The sequence below is a fragment of the Meles meles genome, chromosome 14, assembly GCF_922984935.1.
Source record: "Meles meles chromosome 14, mMelMel3.1 paternal haplotype, whole genome shotgun sequence".
Classification (NCBI taxonomy): Eukaryota; Metazoa; Chordata; class Mammalia; order Carnivora; family Mustelidae; genus Meles; species Meles meles.
Window position 1 is genome coordinate 85,955,297 of NC_060079.1, and position 15,980 is coordinate 85,971,276.

The 15,980-nt window shown below is 66.0% G+C and overlaps 1 protein-coding gene across 1 annotated transcript in view; it reads left to right on the forward strand.

The window, feature by feature from the left end:
* Window positions 1-15,980, forward strand: part of TMEM255B (transmembrane protein 255B) — a 39,246-nt gene extending 23,266 nt beyond the window's left edge. Inside the window, exons 4-9 of the mRNA XM_046028341.1 lie at window positions 1,608-1,697; window positions 9,831-9,911; window positions 10,398-10,483; window positions 11,572-11,731; window positions 14,242-14,385; window positions 15,549-15,980. Coding sequence (XP_045884297.1) covers window positions 1,608-1,697; window positions 9,831-9,911; window positions 10,398-10,483; window positions 11,572-11,731; window positions 14,242-14,385; window positions 15,549-15,980 — 993 coding nt within the window. The remainder of the gene's footprint in view (window positions 1-1,607; window positions 1,698-9,830; window positions 9,912-10,397; window positions 10,484-11,571; window positions 11,732-14,241; window positions 14,386-15,548) is intronic.

Genomic DNA, 15,980 nt, shown 5'->3' on the forward strand with positions numbered 1-15,980 from the left:
CCTACCCCTGCCCGGAGCCGCTCGTGCCGCAGGGGGCAAACGCTCGGACCACCTGGGGAAGCAGCACACGCCTGGGCTGAGAGCCAGAGAGCTGCTCGCCGACGCGCGGCCTGGTCCCAGCTCTGCTGTTCCCGCTCGCTTGAGGCGGAGCCCCGGAGCCAGTCCACGCACACACCCGCAGGCTGGTGCGGGAGCCGTGCTCGCTGAGGGGTGACCGGCCGGGGCTGGGCTGTGGTGCTGGTGGCGTGAATACTGGGGAGCTGCAGGGGTGACCGGGGTTCTTCACACCGTTGTGCTCCTTGTGTCGATCCATTTAAAATTATTCCACAGGACATTCTGAAAGTTTACAGAAATGTCCAACAAATGCAAGAAAAGGTTCTTAGCTGCATGGAAATGCGCGTGGAAATATGGCGCCTGTTCGCCCCAGACGGCAGCATCCGAGCGGGTACTGAGAGGAAGCGTCTTTTGGGTTTGGGGACACCAGTGCTAGATGGAGTAAAAACTGGCAAAGCCTCTTTTAAGGACAAGCGCCCCTTCTCCGACGCCAGGGTGCAGAGGCTCGGTGTGTCCTCTCTGAACGGTGGGGGTCTTGTGGGCTCTGGGTCTGTCCTGCGGAGAGTCCCTCACAGAAAACTAGCTGCGGACACGGAACGGACTCGGGGCCTTTGTCACAGAGTGTGTAATCGCATGGAATCACAGACCGTTTAAAATCTGTGTATTCATGGGGCGTGCGGAGGTCCTGGGGGCCAGAAGGTCCCCGTCTACAGCGTGGAAGAACTGGAAAGAATGCAGTCCCCGGGTCAGCTGAGTCGGGGCAGGGGTGTGTGGGGGAGAGAGGCCCCGAGCCCCCGGGTCGGCTGAGTCGGGCAGGGGTGTGTGGGGGAGAGAGGCCCCGAGCCCCCGGGTCGGCTGAGTCGGGGCAGGGGTGTGTGGGGGAGAGAGGCCCCGAGCCCCCGGGTCGGCTGAGTCGGGGCAGGGGTGTGTGGGGGAGAGAGGCCCCGAGCCCCCGGGTCGGCTGAGTCGGGCAGGGGTGTGTGGGGGGAGAGAGGCCCCGAGCCCCCGGGTCGGCTGAGTCGGGGCAGGGGTGTGTGGGGGAGAGAGGCCCCGAGCCCCCGGGTAGGCTGAGTCGGGGCAGGGGTGTGTGGGGGAGAGAGGCCCCGAGCCCCCGGGTCGGCTGAGTCGGGGCAGGGGTGTGTGGGGGAGAGAGGCCCCGAGCCCCCGGGTCGGCTGAGTCGGGCAGGGGTGTGTGGGGGAGAGAGGCCCCGAGCCCCCCGTGTTGACTGAGTCGGGGCAGGGGTGTGTGGGGGAGAGAGGCCCCGAGCCCCCCGTGTTGACTGAGTCGGGGCAGGGCTGTGTGGGGGAGAGAGGCCCCGAAGCCCCGGGTCAGCTGAGTCGGGCAGGGGTGTGTGGGGGAGAGAGGCCCCGAACCCCCGGGTTGGCTGAGTTGGGCAGGGGTGTGTGGGGGAGAGAGGGCCAGAGCCCCCGGGTCGGCGAGTGGGGGCGGTGTGGGAGGGGAGTGGCCGCGAGGCCGGGGGGCAGGGGCTGCGGTGGCAGCGCGGCCGTCGGGGGTGCGTAACGCCCACTCGCTTCTCTGCCCTCTGCCCCAGCTGGTCGCGGCCATCGTGTTCATCAGCTTCGGCGTGGTGGCGGCCTTCTGCTGCGCCACCGTGGACGGCGTGTTCGCGGCGCGGCACATAGTGAGTTTTCCTCCGTGCTCTTCTCCACGGTTGCTGGGGCTTAAAAACATCCGCGGGGTCGGGAGCTCCCCTGCGGGACAGCCCACTGGCCTTTGACTCCTCCCTCCCCGTTTGCCCAACGCCGACCCTCCTGCTCTGGCTTTTCCTCTTTCCCTGCAGAACGGGCCAGCACAGGCGTGCACATACACGAGTGCACACGTGCCCGGGCTGGAGCACACTCACGTGCACACACACACAGTCACATGCGCACGACTCACAGGCACACACAGTGCATCACGCCCTTGTGTGTCTCCCACGCACGTGGCTCGTACACGCACTCACATGCACGCACACGCACACGCGCGTACACCGCGCACACCCACAGACACGGCACACACTCACCTGTGTGCGCACCGTGCACGCTCACACCACACATGCTCACACCGTACACGGGCACACTCACGCAATACTGCGCAAACGTAATTCAAGCACACCTATGAGCACACACGCACGTGTACATGTGTGTCCACACGGACACACGCGTGCACACACGCGTCAGCATCTCAGCTGGAATCCCCATTCTCAGCTCCTTGCATGAGGCTCCGTGCTCACAGCTCCGACGCCGTGCCCGAGCACGTAGGTCTCGTTCGTGTCTCGAGAGATCGTGGCAGCGCTTTGTCGCTGGTGCGGTGGCTGTGAGACCCGTTCCCCCCGCTTCCTGTCACAGTGGGAGGCCCGAGCTGAAGTGTCCGTCAGTGTCCCTTACGGCAGAGAAGCCCGGGTGCTCGCTGTGGAACTGCGGCTCTCACGTGGCCCCGGCTCAGAGCCCCGGCTCCCTTTGCTGGTGACGATCAGGTTCCAAGGGAAAGAGAAGTCAGAGCCACCAGGACGACGAGCGTGACAGTGTTTCAGCCGCTGAAGTCGGCCCGGGGGGCCGGGCGAAGGCACGTGTCCCAGCGGTTGCCAGGTTAGGTAGGATCCTTCTGAGACCGTCCTGCCTGTTTACGAGAGCCTTGCTGTAATGCCCGGAAATGGCTCTTGTTTCAAACCGACCTGTCCTTGGCCCACCTTTCTTCTGAAACGCGAGGCCCGTCATGTGCAGCTGCTTTGACCTCGGCTGCTGGACACGGGAGCCGGCAGGGCTGGTGTGGCTTGGCCCCTGCTGTCCACCAGGCGAGCCGTGTCGACCTCCCAGTGCGTGTCCTGCTAAAGGACAACGAGCTGCTGGACGTCGCTGAGACCCCGTGACAGACGCCTGCAGCCTGGGGAGCACCGGGCGGGGAGCAGACAGACATCGTGTTCCTGCTGCTCCCCGGGCTCCGAGCTCACCAGTGAGCACCCCACTCGGCCGCGGCGTTGGGATGGTGCCCCCACGGAGGGCTCTGCCCCCACAAATCCTCATGTGGAAACCTGGCCCCCAGGCGACAGCAGGGGCACAGCCTTCGGGAGGTCATGGGGTGGGGCCTCTGTGAAGGGACTTCGTCCTCCTTGCGGCCCCTGACCTTGGACTTCCAGCTGCCAGAGCGTGAGGAGCCGATGTCTGGTGCCCACTAACCCCAGCTTAGGGGATCTCCGTGGCAGCAGGCTGCACGGGTGGAGGGGGTGCTGCCTGGGGTCCCCTGGCTGAGCACGCCCCTGGGGGGTGGGGGACACGCCCGTCCTCCGCTCCGGCGCCCTGTGGCTTGTGCCTCTGCCAACAGGAGCAGGCGGGGGAAGGGCCTCCCGGGAGAGCCCAGGCCTGCGGACGTGGCTGGGTGCCTGCTGGGCTCACACGTGGCCCCGGGGTGGGGGGGCTGCCGGCGTCTGGAAGGGGTGAGGCCAGAACCCCGCCGCAGCCCCACAGCTGTCCCTCTGTGTCCCCGTTTGCCGACACTGACGGCTGTAGGTGCTCGTGTCTACATCGTCCCAGACTTCTGCTTCTCAGCGTCTGCTCCTGGGGAGATCACTTGAGCTGCGAGGCCTGGCCCGTGTTTGCTATCTTGGTTCTGGGGCACTTTCCTCGCGTAACCCGGATCTGATTCCCACCCCAAGTCTGTGGCTGACGTCAGCGGCCAGCAGCCCTCAGCGGGTCTCCCCGAGCCGGGCACCGAGCCAGGCACCAAGGTGGGGGGAAGGCCTGTGTGTCGGGGCTCAGAACATGCCGCTGGGGAGCTTATTCCGAGTCCTTCTTGGGAGGGGCCCCCCAGCCGTGTGTCCCTAGGATGCTGCTGTGAGGACGGGTGTGCGTGGGGGGCGGCGTTAGCAGACTGACCTGGAGGTTGGTGGACGGGATGCGTGTGCGACCCCTGGAGGCCCCGCTGAAAGCCGGGTGGGGGACCGGCGGGCTGGCTGGTGGGAGCAGCACCGGGCAACCCCGGGCCGCGCGTCTGCCACACAGGCCCTTTCCTCTCCCGGTGGAGGAGGAGCGCGACCCGCGGGTCAGTGCAGGTCCCAGGCACAGCCGTCAGGGTCAGCTGACACTTCACTGGCCCCACCAGACCGAGTCGAGGCCGTTCCCGGCGCACGGAAAACAGCTTCTCAGAAGCTAAGTCCCTCAGGCTCCCGCCTGTCCGCTCAGGGACGAGCCGGTCAGAGTTTAGGAATGTCGAGGAGCCTGTACGCCTCATGCGGGGCGTCCACCGTGGGCAGAGTGGTGAGCGGCGACCGGCCTGGCCGCCCACTGGGGCCAGCTGGTCCCTCTCTTCCAGGGAAGCATCTCCCAGACTAACGAGCCTTGTTCAGAACGTCATCCTCTTGCAAAGACGGTGAGCGGTGGTTTTCCCTTATGCATCAGGGGCGCGGGGAGGGGGCGTCTGTTCCACTCAGGCCCCAGGGGCACGGCTGGCGCAGCAGAGAACAGTGTCCCCTGTGGGACGGGGGCAGGCAGGCTCTTCTGGGGGGCCCTTTGAGCAGAGCCTGGGCGGGCAGAGGCCACCCTTCCCACCAGAGCCCAGCAATCTGGTCCGCAGGCCTTTGTGGCTCTGCGGGGCCTCTCTGCCCACTGAGCCGGACACCGTCGTGCTCGAGGCCTCGGAGCCTGTATGCGAAAGGGTTCTACGTGTTCTTTTCCTCTAAAAATGCGCACTTGACATATTTTGAGAAGAAAACAGGACGATCCCCTGTGGTTTGGGGGCTCCCGGCGTGCCGGGAAGGACAGGCAATCCCTAGAGGCCGTCACCTCGCCCCGTGACCCAAGCCGCTGGCAGAAGGCGACCCGCACTCAGCCCCGGTAGGGACAGGCCCAGATCCCAGGGGCGAAGGGAGGTGAAGTCTGACGGCGGTGAGATGTCCGAGCAGTGCCTGGAGTCACCAGTGCGCGTGATGACGTGGAAGTGTGGTCGGGTCACCGGCCTACACGGAGCCTTCGAGCTCGTCTGTACACGGCACCGAGGTGCCGAGGCAGGGCTTGCGAATAAAGGCGAAGGAAGCAGGAGTTTAGGAGCGAGTCGTTTGAGCCGAGCTCCTGCGGGGGAGCCTGCTGGTTCTCCCGAGCCCACCCACCTCGCAGGACTCGCCCCCTTCCTGGGGAAGACGCTCTTTAGGCGCTGACGCTGGGGACGAGGGGCACGTCCCCACCGGAGGTCGAGCACCAGGGACATTCTTCGTCTCCCGCTCGTCCTTCGTCGACGGGACACCCGAGGACCCCTGGGACAGTTTTCCCGCGGCAATGACCCGCGGGGCTTTAGCCCTCCTGCCTCGGCACAGGCCGTCGGGAGAGGCAGCCTGGACTCAGGAGGGGGAAGGTCTTGGGTCGGAGCCCGCACACCTCCGGGCGGCCGGCAAGCCGCAGACTGTCGCCTGGAGCCCGGGCGAGGGCCAGGCCGGAATCCAGGAGTCCGGGGGAGTCCGAGGGGAAGGGCCTGGGCTTTTCAGTCGGAGGGACCCAGGCGCAGAGTGTGAGCTTGGGCCGGTTTCCTGCTTGCCGTGGGGTGATGCTCCTTCCCTGGGGTGTGGTGGCTGGGACTCTCGCAAGCCTTTAGGGTCTGTCAAGTCAGGGAAACCCACCCTGCCCTGGGCAGACCGTGTTCTTGAAGTTGAAACGAGGTGTGGACTTTTGGCTCCTGCAGGGAGCCTGGTCAGAGGGCTTCCCGAGCACCACGGAGCCAGCAACAGCAGGGTTCTCCGGAGACGTGCTGACATGGTGTTTGAAGAAGGGTCTCTTCGCTGGGCCCCAGGTCCTGCCTGGCTGGTGACCGGGGAGAGGTAGGGGCTGGGGGACCGTGGACGGGGTCGGGCGCAGGCCCTGACACACCTCCCCTTGTTCGTCCCGAAGGGAGCTCCAGGAGAGGGCACAGTGGCTCTGGGTTCCCAGCCCGAGGCCCGCCTCCAGGGCGGGATCGGGGGGGCAGAGCAGGGGCCTGGCGCCCCATTTCTGCCCTGAGAAGGCAAAGCCATCAGCACGTCCCTAAGGCTCCAACATGTCCTGCATGAACTTGCTTCTTAGGTCTTTAAAAAGGGCCGCGCCTGGTGTTGACCGAGGCTAGTCGGGTTTGCCTCATAGTCCGCTATTCTTCCCACTTTTCTCATAGTTTGCAATTATTTCCGACGAAAAGCTTTAAAATGCCAGGACCCAGTGCGTGGCTTCACTCTCCCTGATCAGGGGTTCGCAGTGAGCGCTGAGACGCCGTGGGCCAGCCCCTGCCTCCAGAGCTCGGGCCCCCCCCGACATCGAGGGGTCCCGCTGCGCCGGCCCACGCGCATGTCCTTGCACCCGTCGTCCTTGGCTTGGTTTTGGCTGTCCTCTGGCTGCAGGTGGCCGGTGTCCTCAGGGCACACCCATCTGCCCTGTGCGGGGCGTGCGCATCGGGGGGCGGGGGTCGCGGAAAAGGGTCTGAAGCCGCGGGGTCTGCTCGTGTTCGCGCGGGGGCCGGTGACTGTCCAACAGACGGTAGAATCAACGGACCAAAGGCTCTTTCCCACAGACTGGTCACCGGCTGTTAGCACTTCCCAAAATCATGATTTTAAGATGCCAACCCCTGGGGGACAAAATGTGGGGACAGCAGGCTGCGGAGCCCAGGCCCAGGACGCAGGTGTGGAGCCAGACATGGCGCCGAAGCCCAGCTGCATCCCGGCCGGCGCGGCTCAGGCAGGTTGCCTCTGGACCACCGGGCCTGAAGGCTGGACGCCCCTTCCTGTCCCTGGCCCCTCTGGGCCGGCCCGACAAATCCCTCAGAACGGTGATGGTGTGGCTGGGCCTCGAGGGCCCGCTGGGCACTGGCTCCCTTCCCTGGCCAGTCCGTCCTGCGTCTGTGGGTCCCGGCCTCGGCTCCGGCCCCCTCTCCCGGCAGCCGGCTGCGCGCCCTCTGGCTTCTGAGCAGACACCGAAGGGCTTGGGTCTGGCAGGCAGCCTTGGGACCCCCAGCTCGAGGTTTGCCCTGTCAGTGAGTGCTGGCCCGGCTTGCCTCCCGCTCAGCACGTCGGAGAGAAATTTCCTTCAAAGCCGCTTGCTCGGGGGTGGGGGGTCCCCTCCATCCCGCGCTGCGGGAGCCACAAGGGAAGGCATGCCCTCCCTCCCGCCGGTTTCCTTTCTCGGACAAGCGGGATCCGTGGACGGGGTTTGTCTTCGCAGGCGAGGCGTGAAGGTCGCCCGCTATCGCTCAGGCTCCCTCCTTCCCAGCTGGCAGGCGGCTGGCGACGCAGAGCACAGCCCCCGAGACTCAGAAGGTCATTCCCCGCAGGAGGTTGTCAGAAAGCCTGATTTCTACCCCGCGGGGCCTTCGGGCGGATCCTCTGGGCTGTGGGACTCGTGGTTCTGGTTTATCGCGAGAGACACGGGGAATCATGGGGTCGGGGTGGACCTGCGGCTTGCAGAGCAGCTTTGCAGTGGGGACTGACCGCGCTGCTCAGACGGTGGCGGCACGGTGCCCTCTGCCTCCTGCTGGCCACAGCCCCATTCACAGCTGCCCTCTGCACGGGCAACAGCCGGCCTCCCTGGAAAAGGGTCAGGGTCAGCTGGGCCTGTGACCACCTGGCCTTGCCACAGCTACTTAGTTCCCCTGTTGCAACACAAAAAAGACCACAGGCCATATGTGACAAATGAGCATGGCTTTGTGCCAATAAGACTTTATTTAAAAACTCGGGCGGTGGGCGGGACATGGCCCGAGGGCTCTGGGGCCAACCCCTGCAAGAGACACACAGACTTTTGATCCGAGTTTTGGGGACTTAGAGTCCGACGTTAGTAAGTGTGGTGTCTTAATGTTCGTTCCTGTGGAACGGTTAAGAAATCAAGACCGTGGGGCGCTTGGGTGGCTCAGTGGGTTAAAGCCTCTGCCTTCGGCTCAGGTCATGATCTCAGGGTCCTGGGACCGAGCCCCGCATCGGGCTCTCTGCTCCGCGGGGAGCCTGCTTCCTCCTCTCTCTCTGCCTGCCTCTCTGCCTGCTTGTGATCTCTGTCTGTCAAATAAATAAATAAAAATCTTTAAAAAAAGAAAAAAAGAAATCAAGACCACGTCGATGGTCTTTCTGCCCATCACGGCCCGTCCTCTAGACCGGGGCAGACTGGGACTCTGCGCTCTCTCCACCCCAGCAGAGATGGGAGTTAGCCCCCGAGAGACACCATGTCCAGGGTCATCGGAAGCCCAGCTTGTGGGTCAGGTGCGACTAATGCCTGTTTTATTTAACTCAGACTGCGAAGAAGTGTTTCATCCTGACTGGACACTGAGCGTCAGACAGAAAATGAAACCAAGTCACCAGTGCTCTGTGTCAGGAGAGGATTTACTGAAAAGTCCAAGTCTTACACCAATTCTTTGTCTCTCATGGCAGACGGCGCCCTGCAGGCGGAATGTCCGTGTCCCCAGAATGCGTGTGTGGTGGCCACTCTGCCCTGCGGTGGCGTCGGGAGGCGGGCCAGCCCCTGGGAAGTGGTCAGGGCCAGATGGGTCATGAGGACGGAGGCCGCTGTGGTCGGATCACGTGTGGACAGAGAGAGACCAGAGCCCGCTGTCTGCCATGTGAGGAACGGCAGGATGAGGCCGGCACCTTGTCTCAGGCCGCCGCTTGGGCAGCGGGGACGGGTGACCGTGGTTCAGGCCGACCCCTCTGTGGCACGTGTTACGGCGGCCGTCAGGCCGATGCAGACGCAGTGATGAGATGGCCCAGGCCGGGCGGTGGGCGGCGCAACGCCCAGTCAGAAGGGGTGCCTCCATGTGGTGGTCGGCGTGAGGAAGGGGCAGCGGGACGAGAACCTTGATATCAGCAGCAAGGGTTCCGGCCGTGACCAGGCCGTGACACTGACTGGCGCTTCCGGAACAAGGCCCTGGAGGGAGAGGCGGAGCGGAACCAGCAGGTGGACGGCAGGGGTCAGGGCGGTCCCCGCGGGGCCTCAGGGAACCGGTACACGGCGGCAGCACCAGCCTCCTGGCGCCCGGCCCCGCACAACCCTGTTGGCCGTCCTCCGTCCGTCCTCACCGGTCATGTCCCACAGGAAGGGGGACTCCGGCTCAGCTCTACCCGGAGCTGGTCCGGCAGGTGCGGTCATAGGTGGTTTCCTGTGCTCTGCTTAGGTCCCGGCCAGGATCGCGCTGGGAAATGGGAGCGACGGAGAACCAAAGTGACGGCCCAACCCTTGTCCCTGCTGTGTTCCCCCGGGGCGGGCACCGTGTCTGACCCGGTGCCTTCCTTGTCTGGCGCTGGATGCTCCGATTCTGCGTGAAGGCTGGGCTCAGACTAGTGGGGGGAACAGAACCGGGCCGGAGGTGGCGGGTGGATGCTGGGTGGTTGGTGGGCGGCCAGCGGGGGCAGGGGAGGGAGGGAGGGAGGGGGGGAGGAAGGGAGGGTGGAGGGAGGGGGGGAGGGGGGGAGGGTGGAGGGAGGGCTACAGGCAGAGAAAGACGGGGTGATGGGGAGGGTTGGTGGGTCCATGACTTAATGAGTCCTTTTCTCTCCCTCCCCAGTAGCACACCTGTTTGTTATGCGGGAGAGGGAGGAGGAGGGACTCGGCAGGCAGGTGCTCCCCGGGCTCCTCCTGCTTCCTGCCCGCCCCTGCGCGCCGGCCCAGCGGCTCTGGGAGGAGCCCCAGTGTGTCCGGCCCCATGTCCCCCTCCCGGCCGACCCCAGCGGGCTTTGGTGTCCCTCCTTGAGGCTCCGAACCCCGGGGCAGATGGGTCTGACTTCACCCCGCCCCCTCCTGACCGGGGGGGAAGCCACTGTATTCCACGCATGTGTCTTGGTCCCTAGGAGCCCAGGCCCCTCGCCGCGGGGAGATGCCAGTTCTTTGCCCGCGAGGTGGGGTCCGTGCACGACGCCTACCAGACGGAGGTACGTGGGGCTGCCGGCGTGGGTGGCCTCGCTCTGCAAATCCAGACCCCACGGGCTCTTTGCGCCGCCATCAGAATCAGGCTTTGCCTCTCACGTGCTTCCTGACCTGTGGGACACACTGTGCCTTGTGGCCCTGTGGCTGCTGGCTGCCTCCGGTGACACAGCTCTCCCGCAGCCCACCAGCGGCTCTGCTCTCTGTCCTCATGACCCTGTCTGACCCTGATCACTGTCACCAAACGATGGCTGCCCGGACCGCCCAGCTTGGCCAAGCAGGGTCTTCGAAGCCTTCCAGCACGAGGGGTCCGCCACCCCCAAAGCACCACACCTGGACTGGGTGCGGGAGGGAGAGGTCCGGAGACGACCTCAGGAAGGGGCTGCCTGACTGACCCGGGCACCGTGGCCGGGTCCCGGCTCCAAGGGCGACTGCCCTACCCACTCTAGGGTGAGGGAAGGTGGGTGCCTGACGAGGTCCCTCTTCGCCTGCAGGTCACCTGTCACTCCTCGAGCAGCTCGTGCCCCCTGAAGGTGCAGAGCGGCTCGTGCTACTGCTGTGAGCTCTACAGGTGCCAGAGGTGAGGGATGGGGTCCCTGCCCCCTGCCCCCTGTCCGCGTCCCCCGCCCCCACCCCCGGCCCTGGCCTGCAGCCCACCACCTCCTCTGCGAGGATGGGGAGTTGATTCCATCTCACAGATGAGAAACAGAGGCTCGCAAGGTTGTGTGGGGTGCGGGGAGGGCCGTGGCCTCCTGTCCTCAATCGTGGCTCTGTGGGAGCCAGGGCCCCTGAGTTTCTCGGGGATCCCTCCCGAGTTGGCTGGGGCCTGGCTGGGTGGCTGCAGCCGAGGTTCCCTTCCCTTGGGGCTGGGCTGGCTGGCGAGAACACGTCCCTCTGGCAGGCTCCAGATGCTTCCCCTCCCGTCCTCTGTGGGCAGCGGAGGGCACGCTGCTCTGACAGGAGCTGGGAGAACCTGCCCGGCTGCCGGCGACCGCCCCGCACTGTGGGGGCCTCCCCGGGACGGGCCCTGGGCACTGGTTAGGGTTCACGGCTGGCAGGCCTACATTCCAACCAGTGGGGACCTCAAGGATTGCTTCTTGGGGAACCCTCCCCTGAATGGTTGAGAACCCCACGGCTTTGAGCAGGAACCCCCTTCCCGCAAATGAGAGTCCCATCCCATTCCCAAGCTCCATCGGGAGAAGCTGCACCGGCGTGGGGCACGGTTGCCGGCCTCCCTACCGGGACGCCCATGCACGGAGCCCCGCAGGCCGGTGCTGGGAGGGCCTGGACGAACACCCGTGGGGGCTCGCCCTCCTGTGTTCGTGGCTCAGTGCTGATGCTGGTGCTCTGAGGAGAACTGTCATCACCCTTCTGCCTGGGTCTGGGTTTGGGGAGTGTGTTGGCTGCTCCTTCCTGCTCGGAGGCCTGGGATCTTCCCCCGGAGGGATTTCTGGACGCCCTGGGGGACAGCCTTGCCCCCATAGCCCCAGGGAGCATCTGGGTTGGTTCCCGGGATGTGGTCCCCCACCACAGCCCGGCCCGTGGGGTCTTCATGGCCGAGAGCTCAGCTTGCCGGATTCGGAGCTCACGCCGTGGCACACTGTTCCCCACCCGGCTGGCCTGTCCCCTCCTTGCCGGCGTGGGTGACACTTCCTTCTCCCCGGGCAGCACAGAGCACCCTCCCATCTACTACGAGTTCGCGGGCGTGCGCTCCTGCCGGGACGTGCTGCACCTGTACCGGCTGCTCTGGGCCTCCGCGGCGCTGAATGTGCTGGGCGCGCTTCTGGGCGTCGTCACCGCGGCTGTCCTGGGGGCCTTCAAGGACATGGTGAGTCGGGTCCCGGCGCTGGTGCTCCGGACAGCTCGGAGCTCGAGGCCGCGTCCGCTGAGCTGGGCAGGGTGCGCCTCCTTGTCTCCACCTACACGTGGGAAAACAGAGGCCGGTGTTAGCCCCAGGGCAAGCCTTCCGGCCGTTGCGAGAAGCCTTCCGGCCATTCTGAGGTGCGGGCTGCACCTGACCATGCGAGACGGAGGGGCCATCGGACCTGCCCCGGTCAGTTCGCCCCCACCCCCGCACGGGAACCCGAGCCTCCTGCCTCGCATCCCGGGCTTGGGTCCGTACTTGCCCAGAATGGGGTGATCCCGACTCGCTAACTGGTGGATGGGGCTTTAGGGTCGGGCATCCCGGCTGGCCCAGACTGAGCCTCCCCGCGGGCAGCACCCTGCCCTGCTTTTCTCTGCACGGGGCAGCAGCTGGCCCTCGTCCTGCCTTCCCCCCCGAGAGCAGCACGCGCAACCCCTTCCTGAAGCCCGTCGCGGACTCCAGAGAGCGCCCGGCACCCACAAGTTGGGGAGACGAGTGTGAGCACACGTGCTTCAGCCCCACGGGCCCCCCACACGAGCGTCCGCAGCCGGCGCCTCCCGAGTGCTCTGGGGATTCGGTCACGGCCATTTTCCGGGGCCGAGTCCGCAGTGAAGTTGCCGGTGCGTTCTACCGGGCGCGAAGTCGGTGAAGGCCACAGGGCCAGTCGCAGCCCCTCGCTGGACGGTTTCTCTCTCAGACCCGGAGCTCGCGGGGCTCGTCAGAGAGAAGGAAAGTGATTCCTAACCGCGCACACCGACTGAGTGTCCTGTACACCGAATGGATTTTATGACTTGAAGATCATCTTCAGGAACAAAGGCACTTCCTTAGGCCGCCAGATGCTCGGCCCGGGCACAGGGGGCAGGGGTGAGACTCGGGGCTGCGGGAGGCCCCCAGGGCAAGGGAGCCTCGTTTACCCCAGTCCGCGTGAGGAAGATACACGGAGAAACACGGCCTGCGAGTCCTCACGCTGGCGGCTGGCCTCGGTGACCCGGTGCCGGACGGGCAGGTGCAGGGAGAGAGGCCTGAGCCAGAGGGGGCTCCTGGGCTCCCCAGCAGAGCAGAGCTGCCCAAGGCGACATGTTTTGCTCCCTCGTGGGAGACCCCAAGCCTGCTCATCCCTCCAAACCCCAAAATGGTGTAAACACAGAGTCGGGCCTGGCGGTAAGGCCCCCAGGCCGCGGGATGCGGCTGTTCCCTCCGGCCGGGTGGCTCCCTCCCAACACCAGGTCTCACGTCTCGAGGGGCCCCTCACGGCCCTCCGTGAACCTGGCTGCGGTCCCCCAGGGTGGCGGGGAGCTCAGCCCTGCGCCCACAGCAGATGCTTGGCCGTGACCGTGGCAGGGGAGCTGTGGGTCCAGCCCGCAGCCCCCGTCCTCCCGTCCTCTCTCCCAGCACTCTCGGTTGCCCCTCAGAGTGCCCAGAGGCTGCCCAGGGCAGGGGCCAGGAGGGGACAGGCGGGTTGGCAGAGCGCCTCCTTCCGAGGACATGCCCGTGCAGGCAGACGTGGGTGTGCTCGCGGCTTCCTGCGTTGCCGCCCCCTTGCTGGTCCCCCGCATTGTCAGACCCCCTCTCTGCTGCCAAGGCCCCTCCCCGATGCGGCGGGGCCTGCCCTGTGGTTTGGGGGAATCCAGGTCTGTCCTCGTAGGCAGGGAGGCCCCTCCTGTCTGGAGCCCCCTCTGGGGAGGCCTCCATCCCACAGCCCCCTCTCAGGGTGACAGGTGGGTGGCCCGAGTCCTGTTTTCCTTCGGAGACATGGAGTCCCCTGGCCAGCTCACGGGGCGGGTCCTGGAAGGGCTTCGGTGTTCTTTGCCCTTTTCCAGAAATTCCTGCAATGGGGGCCCAGCGCAGGGCTGTGGTCTCTGCCGCAGGGGCTTTAGCACTTATTATTTTTGTGGGGCAAGAGTGTGCATGTGGGGGGCACCTGGGTGGCTCAGTGGGTTAAGCCGCTGCCTTCGACTCAGGTCATGGTCTCGGGGTCCTGGGATCGAGTCCCGCATCGGGCTCTGTGCTCAGCGGAGAGCCTGCTTCCCTTCCTCTCTCTCTGCCTGCCTCTCTGTGATTTCTCTCTGTGAAATAAATAAAAATCTTTAAAAAAAAAAAAAAAAAAAAAGAGTGTGCATGTGGGGAGGGGCAGAGGGAGAGAACCCCAAACAGATGCCTCACCGAGCGCGGAGCCTGACGCGGGGCTCATCCCATCACCCCGAGGTCATGGCCTGAGTCGACACCCAGAGTGGGGCACTAACCGACACCCAGAACGCCAGAGAGACCTGGGCCTGGCCTGGCGCGTCGGCAGGTCCCTGAGACACACGGAAAATAAAGAACAACAAGAAGCCCTGCTTCGAGGGGTTTAGCTCTGGCTGGAGAGTGGCTTCTCTCTTGCAGGCGTCAGAGGACGGTGATGGGGCTCAGGGCTGTGCGGGCCGTCGGCTTGGAGCCCAGGGTGGCTGGGCTGACACACGTCCGTCCTGTGGCAGGTCCCCCTGTCCCAGCTGGCGTACGGCCCATCTGCTCCCCCTCGGACCCTCCGCAGCCCTGCCCAGCAGATCCTGGCCTACGTGGGCTTCTGCCCGGCGCCTGCGGCCCTCCCCACCTGCTCGTCCTACCCTCTGCCTCTTCAGGTAGGCCGGCGTCGTCCGGGGGAAGCGGGGGCGCTCCCACCGTGGGCAGCGGTTGCCCACAACAGCCTGGTCAGCTGGGACAGGAATGGGGGGTCCGGCGGGGGAAGAGGCCGCACGGGCTCCCCTGCCCAGTGTGCTTACAGGACAGCAGAACACGGGGCTTGGGGACGACGGAGGGAAGCGCGGCAGCCGTCTCCAGGCCCCTCCACGTTTCCGGCCTCCTTTGCTGTGTGTGGCCCTGGTGTGTGGTGTTGTCCAGACCTGGAGCCTTTTCTGACCCGGGTCTGGGTCCCGCGGAAGTTCGCCTCGGAGGCCTGGCCAGGAGCCTGGGGCCTGCGAGCTGCTCTTCCGGGGAAACCAGGCTGGCCCTCAGCCACGCCTTGCCCACAGCAGCGGCCACCTCACAGGGCCCGCGCAGTAGGACACACGGGCCCGGGGACCCTTGTGGGCTGTTGGGTGGGGCTGAGACCTCGCTCCCGGAGCGGCGCTGGCCTCCAGTCCTGGCTTCAGCTTCTCTGTGTCTGTGTCCCCCGTCTGGGGCCTGGGGGAGCCACGCACCACCCTGGCTGGTGCCCTGGGTCTTCCGTGAGGTGCAGAGGGGCCTCCCCAGTCCAGCAGCACGAGGGGCTGGGAGCCGGTGCGGGAGGCACTCGGAGCCCAGGATGTGGGCGCAGCAGGCCGGGAAGGCCGTCGCCCTTGGTCGGCCAGGGGAGGGCAGCTGGGTGTGAGCTGAGTGTGCTCAGGCTTCTGGCCGGGCGCTGGCTCCTCTCACCTGGAAAACGAGGCTAGTGGCTGAGCTCCCTGGTGTGGGCAGGGCGTCCAGTTCCCGGAGGGGACCCGACACGGACGTCCACCCAGCGTCTCCGCGGGGCGGTGCCGAGGGAGGCCTCCCCTTCCCGGAAAGCACGGACCGGGTGGCTGCTCGGGGCCCTGCGTGGCATCGGCTCCTGGTCCCATGGGGTCCGTGGGCGTGAGGCCCCTTTGCGCAGCCGGTCCCCACGTGGGTGAGGCCTGGCTCGAGAGTGTCTTGTCCACCTCCGTGACACGGGAGGAGAGATTCCCCGCCCTGCTCAGCCCCGAGGGTGGGCACAGCCCACGTCCCTGGGCACAGCCTTTTTGTTGGTCCGGTGGCCGCCAGGCGTCCCTCTCAGTCCCCGCCCCAGGGGGACGACATTCCTTGGCCACGGCCTGCGTCCGAGGGGCCGCGCTGTACTTCTCATCCCTTCAGCTTGCCGAGCCCAGACAGAGACCCAGCGCCGCAGGCAGTCCGCCTCCGTAGCTCGTGGGCCACCTTCGGGGACAGACTCCGGTGCAGACACGTGGAGCTGAGTGCCGGCCGGATCGGCCCGGTGGTCACTCACGCTTCCCCCCAGGGCTGGGCCCCGCATCCCGTCAGGCACCTGCTCCCCTCTGACGTCTCGCACAAGCGTGGCTGTGCGGACCGGGTGCACCCAAGGGCCGGCCCTGACTTGTCCTGGGAGGTGGTCCTCGGAGGTGGGCGCTGCTGGGAGCTCTTCGGAGTCTGGGTCCTGCTGGGGCCCCGGGCGGATGTCTGGGGTCACGGTGTGCCTCCTCAGGAGATGCGATCCCTGTAG